Source organism: Miniopterus schreibersii (genome assembly GCF_964146895.1).
Source record: "Miniopterus schreibersii genome assembly, chromosome: 6".
Classification (NCBI taxonomy): domain Eukaryota; kingdom Metazoa; phylum Chordata; class Mammalia; order Chiroptera; family Miniopteridae; genus Miniopterus; species Miniopterus schreibersii.
In genome coordinates, this window is record NC_138107.1 from 90,183,987 (window position 1) to 90,200,695 (window position 16,709).

The following is a 16,709-nucleotide window of genomic DNA, read 5'->3' on the forward strand; positions in this document are numbered from 1 at the left end:
GGGGCAGCGAGGACAGCGAGGGGACCAGCCGTGGTCCGGGCCGGCTGAGCCTCCGGCACGCAGGCGCTGGTGCCGTGCTGCACCTCCGCCGCTCAGCCCTGCTACCGGCCGGGAGGGCGTGATGGCAGTGCGGCGGCCTGCTGAGCCCGGCCGGCCGCTGCCAGCGCCTCAGACCAGGCCCACCTCCTGCCAGCAGCAGGCGCCTCGCAGGCACAGGGCTGATGAAGCCAGTCTGCTGGGCGGCTGCAGCTCAGGGCTGGCTCTGTTCGTTTCTCCAGGTGAACGGACAGCGTCTGGCTCTTTTGTATCAAATAGAAGAACAGTAAAGTGTATTTTAGTTTAATGCAACCGATGGTTACAATGCCAGGCTTAAGATTTCCTCCAGCCCCTCGAGAGTGGCTGCCACAGGCGTCACCGGTGCTGATGTGCACAGTGCCACCCACCGTGTCATGCATGTTCTGGGAAGGACAGCCACGAGCGTGTCCTTCTTGTCTTGGGTTTTATTTCTAACTCCAGCGTTTGTGTGGTGCTGTCCGTACTAGATGGTCTGAACCAACGGCTTAGTCAGAGGCTCCCGCCTTCCCACCCCGTGGTGAAGTCAGCAGGCAGCCAGCAGGGCGGGCCCTTTCCGCTTGCTCTGAATCAGGCTCCTGAAACGTCACACACACTTCTTACTACACACAGATCCTCCGCCAGATGTATACACAGCTTTGCCCGAAGTTCAGGTGGGACCCCTCTTGAGACACTTTTAAGTTTCTGATGTGAAGGCCTAAATGTTAACTGTTACATTGTTTCGTTAGCGTTTCCAACTCATCAGTGTCAGCTTCCTTCAGAATGACTCTATTTGCCATCAGTACCACCTGATTGGAAAGAATAGCTATTTGATTAGAACTAGTGACGTTTAGCATAAGAGCTCTGGCCTCCGTGGTATAAATTGCTAGCCGTACACTTACCCTCACACAGTGTGTTGTCCTCGGCTGGCCACTGTCACTAGTGGGCACGTTGCTGGCAGGTCATTAAAGTAGCTGAATGTGTCCATGGCCTGTACCTCTCACCCCAGAGCACAAGCAAAGAATGCTTTGCCTTTACTGCCGTTCCAGCTCTGAACATAAGTCGATGTTTATGGTCAATGAGTAGGCGCTGTTCACACTCATGGTTATAACCGCATCCCAGTAATGGCAACGGCAGCTGCACTCTGATATTTCTATTATTCCTATGATCGTTCATTTCTGTGAAGACTGCATTTTTACTGAAGGTTTGTCAGTTCTAAGTCTCTCCATATGAATGGTGATATTTGGGAAGTTTCTTACAATAATTTAGTTAAAAGCCTCTGTGTACTTAGTATTGATTATATATTGAGATTAATAGCCTAGTCTCCAAATAAGAGAGCTGTGGGAAATTTTACCTCTTTTACTTTCTCTGTATCTTAATCATGAAACGCAGTGTTTAATTTCTGAACACCAGCGATTAGCCCGCAGCCCCTCCCTTCCCTGGGTCCTTCAGAAACATGAAGCCGAGAGCAGCAGGCACTGGTGGCGGAACCCGGTTGAACCTAACTTTTCACACTTCCTTTCTTTTTTCCCTGTCACCTGCCGCAGACTGCTATGCCAGCAATCTCTGTGCTAGATTTGGTATGTTCCTGTTTCTTTCCTTTGGTACTTTTCCTGTCTGATTCACTTTTTCTTTTGTGTTTTAGTAGCCGCAGTCCTAGGGGTCCTAGATCAGCGTCTGTCGTCCGTGACTCTAGAGCATGCCTTTGACTGTTCACATTTAGTTTTTCTTTGCTTTTCTCCTTTAATTTGAAATGTTAACTGTTTATGGTTTTGACCTTCTCTCAGTTTTAGTCATAAAATTGATTATATGTATTCTTATTAGTCATAAATACATGAGCAAACGAAAGAAGTTTTGCAGAGAGTAATCCATTTCATTCTCGCCCCATTAGAAATAGATTTTAGATATTCACCTGTTGTGAACTCAGTTGGATAATGTTGACATTGTTTGCCAGTTAAGAGGCTGCTGTCTAGGATGTAACTCTCAGTTCGGGGAGGGAGAGATTTTCAGTGAGCATGCACTCTGTTTCCCAGACTGTCCCCTGGGTGCCAGTGCGGCCATCGAAGGTCACATTCCGTGTGAGCTCAGTGTGTGTGGTGCTGGCACTGGTCACTCAGTGCCTGTCATGGGCAGCTGCCCGTCTGAGCCGTCTGCCAGGCAGTTACATCAGCTCTGATTTAATATGACTGAAATGGCCTTTGCACCAAGTAACAGCTTGCCCTTTTTTTGTTGTTAATACTTACCTGAGTGTATTTTTTTTCCATTGATATTTCTTAGATAGTGGAAGAGAGGGACGGAAGGAGACAGAGAGAGAGAGACGGAGAAAGAGAAACATCACTGTAAGAGAGACATGTTGATTGGTTGCTGACTACTTCCTGAACCCCTTGTTTTGACCTCTGTTCCCTTCACAGGCTCTTCTCAATGTGGCAGCCACAGTGAGACTCTGAACACACATCACATCTCAAAATCCTCAGAGCCCCGTGGTGACATCCTTGTCACTTGAGAGACATTCCAAGTCTTCCCACAGCCTCCAGGGTGCTGTGTTTTGTCCACGCCCCCCAGTCCCAGGCCCCGTTTCCTCCTGTAGCCCCTCTTGAGTGGAAGGCAATTGTCACCGTACCTGTACCTGGCTCAAGTCTAAAGGGCAGCCAGCCCTTCTCTCTCATGACAGTGTGTGTGGCTCTAGGTCATCAAAGAATTACACAGATCACTCTCTTTTCTTCATAACAACCCCATGATTTGGGTGGAACAGAGGGTCAGGCCCAGTGTTTCAGAGCTTCACCCAATAGAGTCAAGATTCTTTTTTATTAAAATAGTTTATTTTTTAGAGAAAGAGGAAGGGGGGAGAGAGAGAATCAATGTGAGAGAGAAACATGGATTGACTGCCTCCTGCATTCCCCCCGCTGGGAATCAAGCCCTCAACCCAGTCACTGCCCAGACTGGGAATCAAACCGGGGACCTTTCCGTGCACACCCCGCCTTAGTGTCAGGGCACAGGAGGTGTGGAATTAAATTTACAAAAGCTTCAAGCAAGAACCGGCAGGGAGCCTCCTTGAGAGTTGCACCTTCAGCGTGGAAGTAGTGGGCTGACTGTTGCCTGTTGAAGTTGAAGGACCTTGGAAATGGGATTTGGCCCTGCCCAGAGCATCGGAGCCAAATGGTAGACATGCTCCTCCTCCAAGGAATTAGGAGATACATGTTCACATTGAGCCCATCGTGTACATATTTTGGAGTTAGAACACAAAATTAATATTATCATGGAACATAAAACAGTCGCCCTAAAAGAACTTGGAAGGTATGTGGTGGGCCCTTTAGCCGTTCACCCTGCTTGGGGTTCCTCTGATTGGTCTCTGCCACTGGAGTATTTCAGCAGCTGAGCTACAGGTCATACAGCTCCTGATGAAAATACTCATTTTCTTACATTTTAAACAAAGCAGTATGGGCTTTGCCCAGGGAAGGGAGCCCTCACTGAGCCATCCTGTGTGGAAGGTTCTGCCTCGTGCGCACACTGCTTGTGAGCGCGGGCCCTGTTTTCCTGATGAGGAGATCCGTCCTCTGACATGCACAGCTAGTAAGCTGCAGGGCTGGGCTCTGCACCCAGCGCTCAGGTAGGTACCAGAGGCTGGTGTAACCTCTGGTTCTTAGGGGTTCTTCATTTGAGGGCCTTCCTTAGGGGTTCTTCATTTGGGAACCTTAACGTTTTTTTAGGGTGCCTGCTTTTAGTGGGTGATGCATAGCAGAAGAGGCTACAGAGGGAGGTTTCTTCAGGATAACGAGCTTTATTGACAGACTTGGTTGTCTTTTTAGTGAAAGTGTCAGAAAGTAAAGTATAAAATTAAAGATACAAGTTAATATATTTTTGTGGTACAAAATTATAAACAACAGATCTCAACTCTCAACATACTTTTTCTTTCACCTGAAAATGCCTCTGCTAGAAGTGTGGAGCCGTGGCTCAGGCTGCAACTAACTAACTGGCTTTGACATCCCAACATAGTTCTTGGTTTAGGATAATTTGAGTCTGGGCTGTCTTGATTCATTCCATAAGAATTATTACCATATCTACTTATTTTAATGTTTTTATTGATATCAGAGAGAGGAAGGGAGAGGGAGAGAGAGGTAGAAACATCAATGATGAAAGAGTCATTGATCGGCTGGCTGTCCCCTGCACACCCCTCCTGGGGATGGAGCCCACAACCCGGCAGGTGCCCTGACTGGGAATCAAACCGTGACCTCCTGGTTCATAGGTTGATGCTCAGCCAGAGTCACGTTGGCTGGTCGGTCATATCTATTGAGATCTGTTCCCCAGATAGAACTTCCTGTAAGACTGCTTTGATCACGTCGAACTTTTCATTCTTGAGCTGTTAGTTAAATTAAGAAATGAGATGTTTTTTCTGTCATTAGTGGGTTTTGTTTTTTTGACTGGGGGAGTTGTAAAGCAGCATATCTTTGAGGGAAAAGCAGTCTGGGTTTTGAAAACAAAAAGACTATAAAACATTCTGCCAGACTGGGGAGAAATGGCCCTTGTTGCAATGGTGACGTCATTGCCTGACTTTAAAATAGTCACCAGTGAACCGTACATGGGGGCGGCTCCTTCCCTCATCCAGACTGAGGAGAAAGAAGGTTTTAGGAGAAAGGGCCAGTTTAGATTCATAGGACGGCACTCTGTGCTGTTGCTACGAGAGTTGTAACAGCTCTGATTTCTTGATGACATGCTCCTGTTGAAAAGAGCTAGTTGCCCGGTCAGTGTAGACTCTTCTTCTTGCTCAGAATTTGTTTTTAATGAGCTCTAGGAAGCGTAACGTGAAATTAGTTTGTGCTTTAACAGAAGTGCCTCTATTGCATTAGTGCACTTTTACGTTCTTCCATAGATGACTTTTCTGTGGGATATTTAATGTCAGTTGCAGTCTTGCTCTGCTCTCTGTGGTCTGGGTGCTGTTTCCCATCGTTTGAGTTGACAACTCGAGTCCTCTGTTGGGCTGTGCGTCCCTCCTGCAGGGAGCTTGTGGGTGATGTCGGAGCCCTGTGTCCCCCTGGAGGGGGCACCCAGCCTCTTCTTCCTCTTGGCCCCTTTAGTTCTTCATCTGTAGCTTCTCCTCCTGCTTCAGAACTCCCTGAAAGCCACTCACCCTGACACCCCCCCTGGGCTTGCACCTTGACTGCACTGAAGAGGAAGTGCAGTGCTTTGTCTTGAGAGGGGAGCCTTAATCTCTTTCTAAGATGGTTTATTGTTGTGTGCCGACGGGAAGAAGCTGGCGACCCGAGTGCCTGGGTCACTTTCCCACCAGAACAGTGTTTGTCCCACAGAATCAACTACACACAATTCAGTGCACACACAGTTGAAGCGAACAGTTACTAAGATCAACTGGTAATTTTGTAGATATGAGCCGCAGTCCAAGGTACCTATGTAAGGTCCCTGGAGTGGGTAGAGACTAAGCTAGGTGGCCTCAGCTTCCACGTCAGTGTTAAGCCTTTGAGCCAGCATTGATGTGGAGAAGGCAGGGCCGTGGGTGCTGCTCCAGCCAGGTCTCCAACGGAGGAGAGTAAATAGGCCAAGTTCAGAGTTGCTCCCACAGCAAGAGTAGCTGCATTACATCAAAGTGAGAAAAGAGAACTTTGCTCTGTTTTCTTCTGGCCAAGTGTGCTTTTAATTCAGGGCTCCTTTGGGTGCTTAGAGAAATGTGACTGGGAGAGGGTAAAGGAGCTGAAACCCCAATAGAAGACTCGTCCCAGATTTTTCAAGATATCCTTAGGTGTTTGAGTGACTTGAAGGGTGTAAAGGGAAGACGACAGAACTTGTGGCGAGGAGTTACCTGAAAAGGGGATGCACTGTCTGGGGGGCAGGGGTAGGTCGTTCCTCATGGACCTGTCCGGGCAGCATTTAGCTGGCAGGCAGAAGAGTTCGAAGGAGGTTCTTCCACGTTCCTGTCTGATTCTGTGACTTGGGGTTTGGGAGTGTCCCTGAGTGGGAAAGGAATTCTTGGGGTCTACAACAGGTCCAGAGGGAACTGGTGGCCAAGGGCCAGGGTGGGAGGATGCTAGAAACTGGGTCCCTGCTCATGGAGTCCTGTGCTGCCCCACCCAAGGCTGGTGTTTATCTACCACCTCCCACAGGCGAGCAAGCTTCCTTCTTCCCTCAGGTGGAAACTAATGAGCACCGGAGGAGGCCGGTGGAGGGTGGACTCTGGTTCCATGATGTGGGCTGTCTGTTGTTCGTGTCTGTTAATTTACATGAGCTGGTTCACTTAAATTTATTCTCGTAAAGGAATCATGCTTGTTTGATGCATGAATGTGTGAGCGAAACCCATTATTCTTTGGCCCACGATTAATGGAAGAATAGCTCTGGGACTGCGGGGACAGCATTTTAGGTGACTTGCTTTGCAGCTGTAGCTCTAAGTGTGTGAGCTGTGTCGTCTCTTGGCCGTGCTTTGAGCTGGTATTCTGTGTTGAGCTCTGTGTGCGTGCGTGCGTCTGCCTGTCTCAGTGTGTGTCGTGCTGGGAGGGTCTGCGGGGTGGAAGTGAAGGTTCATGTGCTGTTAGTTGCAGGACGAGGAACGCCGGCGGCAGCAGCAGCTGGAGGAGATGCGGCAACGGGAGGCGGAGGAGCGCGCCCGGCAGGAGGACCAGCGGCTGCGGCAGGAGGAGGAGCGGGGCAAGCGGGACGCTGAAGAAAAGGTTATGGTCCTCTAGGGGCGACGGGGGCTAAGCTGGCGTGTTCCCAAGGTGTGCGGGACAGGACGGGGCCTGCACCCAGCTACTGTCACTGCGCCGACACGAGCCCGGTCTGGCCCACCTACCTCTCTTCTGGCTGTCTGCAGACTCCCTGTTCTCTGCGTGTGTCTCTCTGACTTCTGAACTCTGAGGCCTGTGCGGCCCTGAGCCTCTGCTTCGGGTTCACTGACCCGCCTCTGGCCGTACTGGACGTGGCCCTGCGGTTGCTGCCTGGGTGATGATCGCTCAGTGCTCAGCTGTGGGAAGCAGCAGGGACATAGTGAGACAGTTTTTCACACCGAGTATCTCGAATAGATTATTTCTGAAATTACTCCATTCTGGTTGGTAAAGAGAGCATATGGCTTGTAAAAAACATGAAACAAGGAAAATGTAACTCAGTGTGTAACCTGGTAGATGTTCTGATTTATTATTTGTTCCCATACGTGGGTTGTTTTAATTCAGCAATCCTTTCAGCTGAATTTTAAAGTGACACTGATTGGCCTGTTCTGGGAATAGAACTGTGTCCCTCCCGGTCCCTCACCATCTCTCCTGGTCCCTCCCTGTCCCTGCTCAGTGGAGGCGCGGTCACCCGCTTGCTGTGGGGCAGGCCGTCCTTCTCCGTCACTTCCCTTCTGTGAAGGCGGAAGCTCAAGTGCCACAACTTCTGATGGGGAAAATCTAGTTTTTATGAAAAATTCCTTCTTTGATAGTCCAGTGAACTATGCCAATAGAGCACCCTCCCCCACCGCCCCAGAGAAAGGACTTCCGGGAGGCTTTTTGTAGTGGGAGGATCTGTTAGGGTCCATAACAATTGAGTTGGAGTGACAGCAATGGTGAGACGTAGAATAAAGGGGGCCATGGACCTGCACTGAAGTTAGATTCCTAGTTTGCAGACCTTTCCTTCCCTTGAGCCTGCCACCTGTTGCCTGCGGCACCTGCACAGCTTTGGGAGTCTTCTCCAAGGGTCTGGGCCTCAGGGTCAGGCCCCCCTGGCATCTTCACGGGTGTGATGACATCCCAGTTGGTCTTCCTAAGGAAGTCAGTTCCAGCGTTCAAGCCCCTGGCATCTTATTTCTGTGTGTGATGTTCTTCTGTCCCTGGCTGTGGGGCGTGTGCTCCCTGCCCCCCAGCTGCCTGAGCACGAGCCGCACCCCCGCCCATGGGCCATGCACCCCAGTGCCCATGGAGCCGGAGCCAGGGCAGCACCCCTGGGGCCAGTGCACGAGTGTGGCGGGCAGGCCTGTGCCAACGAGCTCTCACCGCTCCCGATTGTGCCAGAGACACTTTTTCCAGTAACTGTTTCTGTAGTTGGTCAGTGTAAATAGAAGCTGAATAACTTGCTTTTTTATACAGAATGTCCAAAATTGATGGGTTTGCTTTGTTACAGAAAAATGTTGGGTAGAACTGAGGCTTCTCGGGCCCTGTAATCAGACCTGCTCTTAGTATAGGAGGGTGTCTGGTGCCTGGTGCCCCAGCACAGCACCCACCACGTTCTCCCCAAGACTCGTCTCAGCAGAGGCCAGGGAGCTGCAGAGCTCACCCTGGATTTGATTCCACACCCCAAGAGGACACCTATTTTGTGTAGAAAACAAGAAAAAAAAAAAGTTTTTCCTTCAGGATGTCTCAACATAAAGAAGATACAGTGAGATATTGGGTCCAGGCCATGATTGGGGCTGGCATCTGCTCTTAGTTTCTCCCTCAGAAGGCGAAGCACTGACCATGTGCGTTCACTCGCTGTGTGTGCGTGTCTGTCTGTCTGTTTAGAGGCAGTAGGGAGAAAACAGGTGTGTAATTTGAAATGGGGACTAAGAACTATAATCTTGACGCCAGCAGGGTCCCTAAGATTCATTCTTCGGTTGAGTGAATTTAAAATGCATTGTATTCGTCCTGCAGGGCTCACCATTGTTCTCCTTATGGCCGGTTATTCTGTTTGATCTCTCATTGCCTTTCTCCTTTACTTTTTTCTTGTGTTCTAAAACCTCTGTCAATCTTTAACAAAATTGTGCTGTTACCTTTCTTAATGTCAAAGTAATTTTAACACTGTCAACTGGAGTTTTTTTGCAGATGTACACGTCAGAAAAATGTATAGTATGTGTCAAAATATATTTGAATATCTTGTTGCTGTTGCTCTAATTTTCTGTCTGTCAGGGAGATCTGAACAGTACGCTAAGAACTTGGAGAACACATTTGTTAGTGTTGCTTTGGGGAAATGAGGCATGTTTTTCACGGTTGGTGGTGTCCTTCCTGTTAATTTCCCTCTGGATAATGGAAATAAGCGAGGAGACTCAGTCACGTCCTTCTTGTCGAGGAAGGACTTCTGAAGTCCCAGGTGCAGTGAGGAATCATTCAGGGGTGCACTCTGGGCTGCCAGCAGTAGGAAGCCAGGTAGAGCCTGCTTTGGGCTTTGTCTTTAAACTCAGCAGTAACAGGTAAGTTAATATCCTAACAGAAGTGGAGGGGGAGAGACAGAGACCCAGAGAGAAGTCAGGGAGAGGGAGAGCCTGGTGGGATCGTGGGCTGGGGACGGGGAGGCAGTGGCAGGAGGGGCGGGGCCTGGGAGCACTGAGTGTCTGTTCATTCTGTGCTGCCGAGCAGTCTGACGTCAGACGATTCCAGAACAGAATGCTCATGTTCGTGAGTCTTGGGAGAAGCCTGTTTCCAGGCCTACCTGCCCGTGTCTGTCATAGTCATTACTGCAGCCGTGTTCACGCTCCGTGTTCATCATCGGTGTGGTGATGGGGGCTGAGGGCCCGTCTGGCCCTTCTGCCCGGCAAGGCCCAGGGGTTGGCTGTGGCCCCTCCTGACCTCGTCTGACTTTGCACTTTCGTCTCTTCCCGCCCGCAGAGGAGACAGGAAGAAGGGTACTACAGCCGCCTGGAGGCCGAGCGGCGCAGACTGCACGAGGAGGCCGAGCGCAGGCTGCTGGAGCCCGAGGAGCCGGGGCTGAGCAGACCTCCGCTTCCACGGGGCTATGAGCCCCCCACCCTGCCCACTGCGGCTGGCGCCCCTCCCCCCCCGCCTCAGCGCACTGCCTCCTACCTGCAGGCGCAGGTCCTCTCCCCCGACTCCCTGTACACCGCCAAGCTCGTTGCCTACACCGAGGAGGAGGAGGACTGCAGCCCCGCAGGTCAGGATGAGTGCTCCCGCGTGAGGACGTCTCCTGGGCGCCTTCCTCCCACCGCCCTTAGGCCGCGCCCGGCCTCCGATGGCATCTTTCTCTCCAAATCATTCCAGCCACCCTCGGCCAGTGCCAACAGTACTGCCCACAAAGCAGGCCAGCCCCCACCCCCTCCAAAACCAGCAGGCTTCTACCATCTCAGCCACTTCAGAGGTAGAGGTAAAAAGTAGAGCTGCCAATCAACCCTCCTGTCTTCCTGATTGGATCTTGGCATCTGTCTGCACACTTCCCACTGGAAGTGGGGTCCGTCTCGGCCACACTCGCTTGGGAGTCTGAATCGAGTTTGATCACTGGGCTCCGCATGGTGATCTCCCTCTACCTCGATTGCAGTGTCTCTGCTGATCTCTCCCAGTGATTTACACTCTGATGCCCTCTCCCACCTGGCAGCAGTCAGTCCTCCCTGCTTCTCAGCTGCGGAGTGCTGTTGGTCTCGGCCCTCAGGCCTGCCTCATCAAGTAGTTCCGGGGCTTGGTGGAACACGTACCCTTCCCCACACTTTGGTGTCTAAAGAGAAGTCTCTGCTTACTGACAGTGTCCTAGTACACGTTAGGTTTCCGTTGTTCGATGTAAGTAGGACTTTTCTGGACCACATGCCACGTGTGGTGGTGGTGCAGCAGGGACCTGAGCAGTGGCCACAATTGCTAAGCCAGGCCACCCTGGCCACGTTCCTTCCTACCATTGCCTTCCCTTCGAGCACCCCAGTGCCAGCAGCTAGACCTCGGCAGGCACACGCTTGTCTTGGCGGGGTTTCTGCCTGTGCCAGGACCAGAGGCCACTGCAGGCGCACTTTCAGTGATCATTTCTGAGACAGCACTGAGTTAAATTTAAAATATACTGTAAGTCATAAGAATTCAGATTGCAGACTAATCTCAGTGCTTCCACAAAATTGGAGCGCCTGCCGTACAGTCTTAGGTTTATAGCGTTGCCTTTAATGAGGAGAGTCTCTGAATCCCCACGATGCAGCACTTGGGACTCAGAACAGTTCCATAGGAAGTGGGACAATCAAAACCCGCATGTGTGTGACTCGTATCACACGTGGCTCTTGCCAGGATCTGTCTCCACCTGAGTCAGAGCTTGGAGCCATTGGAAGGTTCAGTGAAGAATATTTAAGTTGAGTCACTCAGAAGCCAAAATTTAATCAAGTTTCTAGATATATAAATATCTAGAATGTGGTATCCTTTAAGGCTTTTAAGAGATAATATTAATTTTTTAAAAAATTGTCACCTGAGGATATGTTTTTAGAGAAAGGAAGTGGGGGGGGGGGAGAGAGAGAGACACATCGATCGGCTGCCTCCTACACACCCCCTGACCGGAAATTGAACCCACAACCTTTTGGTGCACGGGATGAACCCCGACCACGTAACCACCCAGCCGGGCAGGAAGAACATTAATTTTTGAAGTGAGGTGCCATCAGCCTCCTCGAGACAAATCACAAGCTGAACATTAGATACTTTGTAAATGTTGTGACCCAGGTACATGGGAGGTCTGGTGAGATTGTAGCTGAGCATCGCTGTACACCCCTCACCCTCATCTCACCTCCCAGCTGGTTCGTGCGGGAGCAGTCACATCGGCACCCGCCCCTTTGGGGACTTTACTCCTTCCTGCAGCACAGAGCTGGTGCGCCAGGTGCGGACACGGTTTAGCTTACTGTCTCCTCGCTTGCACCACTGCACCTGGCGCCCAGCTCTGACCTGCTGCAAGCGCTCTGGACCGGCCTGGTTCTGCAGCCTGGACCTGTTCCTTCCACTGGACGTTGTGCAGGCAGGGATGGAGGTCAGAGGTCAACAAAGCAGTGTGCTCAAGACATTCTCTGCTAGAGCTCCCTGAAAATTGACTTGTGTAGTCGTAATTCATATGTTGGCTGAAAGTATTTGATATTCTGATCAACTGGGAATTTTGAAAATTGATTTTTACCAGTGGAAGAAACAAGTATTCTTAAAACAAAGCTCAAAAGATACAATGTTTTTAAAAACAAAATGAATAAAAAATTTAGAATTAAAATTGAAAAAATTCTATGCAGATAATTTATCTAAAGGCCCGCAGTGGGTTCCCTTACGTTAGAGAGGTTTCCGTTGGATCTTTTGAGTCCTTGCTGAGTGTGACTTCCTGCACGTGATCGTGGGAAACTGCGCTGTGTAGTGAGGAAGGATGCAGTGCCCAGGGGAGCCGCCCCCCAGGAACAAAACCATCTCAGGACAGCAGGCAGGGTTCTGCACAGTGGGTCCCTGGGTGGAGGTGCGGGGCTCTTGTTGGGGCAGCACATCCCCGAGCACAGTTCCAGGGTTGATGCTGTGTAGTAATCCTGTGTGGCCTGTGTAATCTGATCCACACCCTGTCAGTGTTGCACCCACCTGTAATATTTACAAGCAAAAGATTTTAAGGTGTGGCATTTTTTTTCTTGCTGGGTTACAATTAACAGAAATATATTAGCATGGTTTTAATGTGTTATGATTTTAATATATCATTGGGGCAAGATGAGCTTATTGGATGCATTTAAAGTTTTTGTCTGCACCATCTCTGGGTCTTGAACAGCCCTGGGTGTAGCCAGCAGGTGGGGGTGCCCCCAGGCCAGGCTGTTGCTGGCCAGCGGCATGGGCAGGCAGAGCTCATGGCGGCTGCTCCCTGCTCCTGCTGTGGAGATTTTGTACCTGTAGCACTAGTATCCACACCCGGGGCTTTGGTAGCTCGTTTGTTTAAAAAGTTTTATTTTAATTATAGCCATTCATTTTGAAAAAAAATTCAGTAGCTGCCCTGAAAAGGGGGACTTAGTCATGTGATTACTTAATCTGGGTCATGTTTACTCGGTGATCTTGCAGGAACAGTCTTAGTGTGAGGAGTGTCTGGAGAGTTCTGCTGCCTCCTCACGTAAGGGCTTCTGCGTTTCCTCGTGAGTTGATGACAGCTGTGAATTCACCGAGTGGGACTTTCTGCCTGTCGCTGCCTGAGGCCTGTGCCAGCCTCTCTGTCCCTAATGGCCGGAGGCCCGCAATCAGCTCGTCGTGAGGGTGGTGACTGGATTACTCAGGCCACTGGGGATGGGAGCCACATGGCTGGAGCTTTATCTGACTGGATAGCCTGGGGTCTTACGCGGTGATTGAAATGTCTCGTTCCGTGGGCACTGCATCCTGTCACGAGGGGAGTGGGGAGTAGCACAGGGCTCAATTTTGACTCTTTTTTTCATGGAAAAGGACCAGACTCTTCCATGGGATCCTCTGGGACCCTCGCCGGTTCCCGTGACGCGAATCGCGACCCGAGAGAGAAACTGTCGAAAAGGTATCTTGTCTGTGCTGGGCGAGCGCCTCCGTGGGTGCGCCTTTCCCTTCCTCGCGCCGTTTGCACGGGGCTGCAAGGCCCCTTCAGTGACTTTGTTGCGTCCCCGGCCGTTGTGCAGAGCTCCCTGAGCAGGCGGACCCTCCCCGTGTGCTGCTCAGGGATTGTCTGCGACGGGTGGGCCCGGGCGCAGGCAGGGCCGCCTCGGAAGCAGGGACGTCCTCACCGAGGCGCTCGTCGGCTCTGCTGTTGCCCAGACGGCTCTCAGAACATGGAAGCTGGAGTATCTTAATACCGTTTCTTACCCAGGGAGCACGTCAGCAGGTGCCTCTCGGGTCCACGGAGGACCCACTACAGTGATGTTTTATTTTATTTAAAAAATTTTTTTTCATTGATTTCAGAGAGAGGGAGGGAGAGAGAGAGAGAGAGACATGAGTGATGAGAGTCATTGATCGGCTGCCTCCTGCATGCCCCCTGCTGGGGATCAAGCCCACAACCCTGGCACGTGCCCTGACGGAATCGAACCCTGACTTCCTGGTTCATGGGTCGACACTCAACCATTAAGCTGCACTGGCCGGGCACAGTGCTGTGTTTTAATACCGTAACTTCACTATTCAGAGTTACCTGCTTGCTAGAATTGATTTTGCTAAAGAATTTTGAGACTTGGATGTGACTGGAGAAAGTTAACATTTTTAGGAAGGAGAATGTTTTGCCCTTTTTCTACATGGGTTTAAATGCAGTGATTTTAATTATAGGAAAGGTCATGGCAGGATTTAACAGAGTGAGTCTCTCTCAGTGAAACTGTTACTAAATTGTCTGCTAAGGTAAACTTGCTACTTGTTGACAAGTGTTCCCACTGTGACCAGCAATCTTGTGCGTTTCCCTCCTGCAGCCAAGACGCGGATTTTCCTGGAAGTGCAGGAGCCCCGGAGAACTTGACCTTCAGAGAGCGCCAGCGCCTCTTCTCACAAGGTCAAGACGTGTCCAATAAAGTGAAAGCCTCTCGTAAATTAACAGAACTGGAGAACGAGCTGAACACCAAGTAAAGAGGGTTTACCCCACTCCTCTCAGCGTCTCAGCGTGGCCGTGAGGTGTGAGCTCGGAGAGGGAGAGGAGGCTGCGCTTCCACGTCACTCATGGTTTCTGTGTCTGAAGCAGTTGGGATTTAGAGATGCTCGGGTTCCCAGGAACCCTGTTCTGTTTTACCCAGAGAGCGCTGTGTGCGATGTAAACACTGTTCCATTTCTTAATTATCTGGCTCACGAAGACCTTTTCTATTCATTTCTTGTTTAGTCTGGGGACAGAGTGAAGGGGTCGAAGATGCTGAGGTGTCTCCCCCGTCTTCCCCAAGGAGCACAGGGAAGCCCTGCTTCTCTCCTTTTTCAGAAACCTTACTCTAGATCAGAGAGTAGCTTGAACTACCCAGACTGTTTGCACTACTGCATGGCAACTGCGACTGCTAGACAGAGAGTCGGGTTTTATCTGCCCGGAGAGAGCAAGTGAGAACTGCTGCTGATGAATGGCCGCGGTCCAGCCTCCCCCCCAGGACTGACTCGGCTGGGACAGGTGGCCGCTGTCCCGATCATGCCTTACAGCTGCAAGCCCTCTGACGAACTCTAGATACTCGATGGAAAAAGTTTTCCCAACAGAAAAATTTTGAGGCTTTAAGCTTAGGAAATTTTATTTTTATAAATACCAGATTATTGTTACAATAAATCATTGGTGATTTTGAAGGTGCAGGTAATATTAGAATGTTAACTAAGTATTTCAGATATTCAGGGGATATAAAGGGCTGTCCTTAGCAGAACAGTGTTGGTGTGACTAGGAGCTTGGTGTCTGAGAGGAGTGACAGGTGGCACCTGAGCATGACTGTCACTCAGGATTTACATCTGGCAAAGATTGACATCGATTGCTGGGAGGGAGGGGCTTGCTCACTCAGCATCCTCAATTTAAATTTGTAAGAAAACTCACCTTGGCAGTTCAAGCTATTTTTTTACACTCTAATAGAATTATTTAATTTTCATTGTTGGATTATTAGTTACCACTGTCATTCTTCAGCTGTGAGTATGCAGCTGATGCTGGGGAGACGGACCTCACTTTGTTTTATACTGTGTGATGTTAAAATGGGAAATTACTTTGTGATTATGAGCAGATTTTCTATTGACAAAGCCCTGACCGGGTCTAGATTTTTCTGTACCATGTTCTCTTACAATGTGTATGTAGGAAAACGCACACTTTCAGATGGGGCTGCCCAGCCTTGCAGGTCACTTTGGTGAGGGGTGTACGATATGTCTTTACAATGTGTATAAATAGTTTATGTCGATCGGGCTCTGATTTGGAAGTGTGCTCACCATTCCCGTTTTGAGTCGGAGTGAAGTTGGCTGTGCGTTAGTGAAGGATTCGCACGCGTGCTCCACGCGGGTCCAAGATGCGGGCTCCTCCCAGGTATCTGAACACTGGCAGCGTCCGGGGGTGAAATCCACACCTTAAGTGCTGCGGATGAGCTACTGTTAATATATAAAGCCAGGACACACAGTACATGAAGTACCTGTAAATACCCGGACTCCGGGGACGTGTGTGCGCCCTTGGCAGGGGGCCAGGTGTAGGGGTGCGGGAGAGCTTTCCACAACTGCACTACTGTGGAAGACATTGGAACTGCTGTAGCTTCCATTCCTACTGTATTCCATTCACAGCCTATTTTTAATAAACTTTGTATGTATTTAAGTGTATTTGCTATTATTTTAATGGCGCTGGCAGAGACTGTCACATCAGCCTCCCCTGCCCCGCTCCTCCTCCCTCCCTGTCATCCACTGAACATGTGCTGAGTGTCCTGTCAGGCAGTGTCCTCGAGTTGTCCCCACGGCCCTGGCTGGTGCAGCGAGACTGCGGTCACTGGGGCGGTGCTCTCAGATGCTGGGCCTGGCTTTTGCTCCGCACACCACCAATCGCAGTGGTCACTTACACTGTTTCTCAGTTACACACGCCCCCGGGTGCCCCTCTGAATTCTGAAGCCTACCCCCCCAGCAATCAGCACATTATACTAACCAAATGGCCTGGTGAGGTGTGGGAGTGCTTGGTGAGGGGTGTTTGGGCACAGAAGTGAGCAGGGGCAGGGACGGGATGGGCACTGAGGGCCGCCAGGGCCCAGTGACTGCGCCCGCAGGGGTTTCCCTGTTTGCTGGTCACCTCTCCTTTGGGGCCTCTGAGCAGGCGAGCTGGCTGGGGCCATGTGGCGGGTCCCAGCGAGGCCCTCCGAGGGCAGGAGTACCCTGGGGCTGTACAGGCCTGCCAGGTCTTTTTGGCAGGTCCAGATGTTCACATATTCGAGCTATGTGGGGTTTTTTGTTTTTTTGTATACTTTGATGCCCTGAAAGTTGGGCAGTTTGATACCTTGAAGTTTGGGAAGAGAAAACTTAGACTTAACGTTTGTTCAGTTCATCCCAAAGCCCATGTTCTTTGGCTCTTTGTGGAAGGAACGTGTCCTGCAGGCAGTGCCCTGGCTG

The 16,709-nt window shown here is 50.5% G+C and overlaps 1 protein-coding gene across 8 annotated transcripts in view; it reads left to right on the plus strand.

Annotated features, from left to right (window-relative positions):
* The window catches only part of AFDN (afadin, adherens junction formation factor), a gene marked incomplete at its 3' end in the record, with an annotated part of 113,258 nt that extends 97,324 nt beyond the window's left edge, over window positions 1-15,934 (plus strand). For 2 of the 8 annotated variants that reach the window (XM_081140528.1, XM_081140529.1), the window contains 4 exons: window positions 6,588-6,722; window positions 9,603-9,885; window positions 13,125-13,209; window positions 14,099-15,934. In XM_081140528.1, the coding sequence (XP_080996654.1) occupies window positions 6,588-6,722; window positions 9,603-9,885; window positions 13,125-13,209; window positions 14,099-14,252 (657 nt within the window). Of the gene's footprint in view, window positions 1-1,598; window positions 1,632-6,587; window positions 6,738-9,602; window positions 10,096-13,124; window positions 13,210-14,098 lie in introns of those variants that run through there. The other 6 variants (XM_081140526.1, XM_081140531.1, XM_081140527.1 and 3 more) reach the window with 5 other exon arrangements.
* Between the last annotated feature and the right edge of the window lie 775 nt (window positions 15,935-16,709).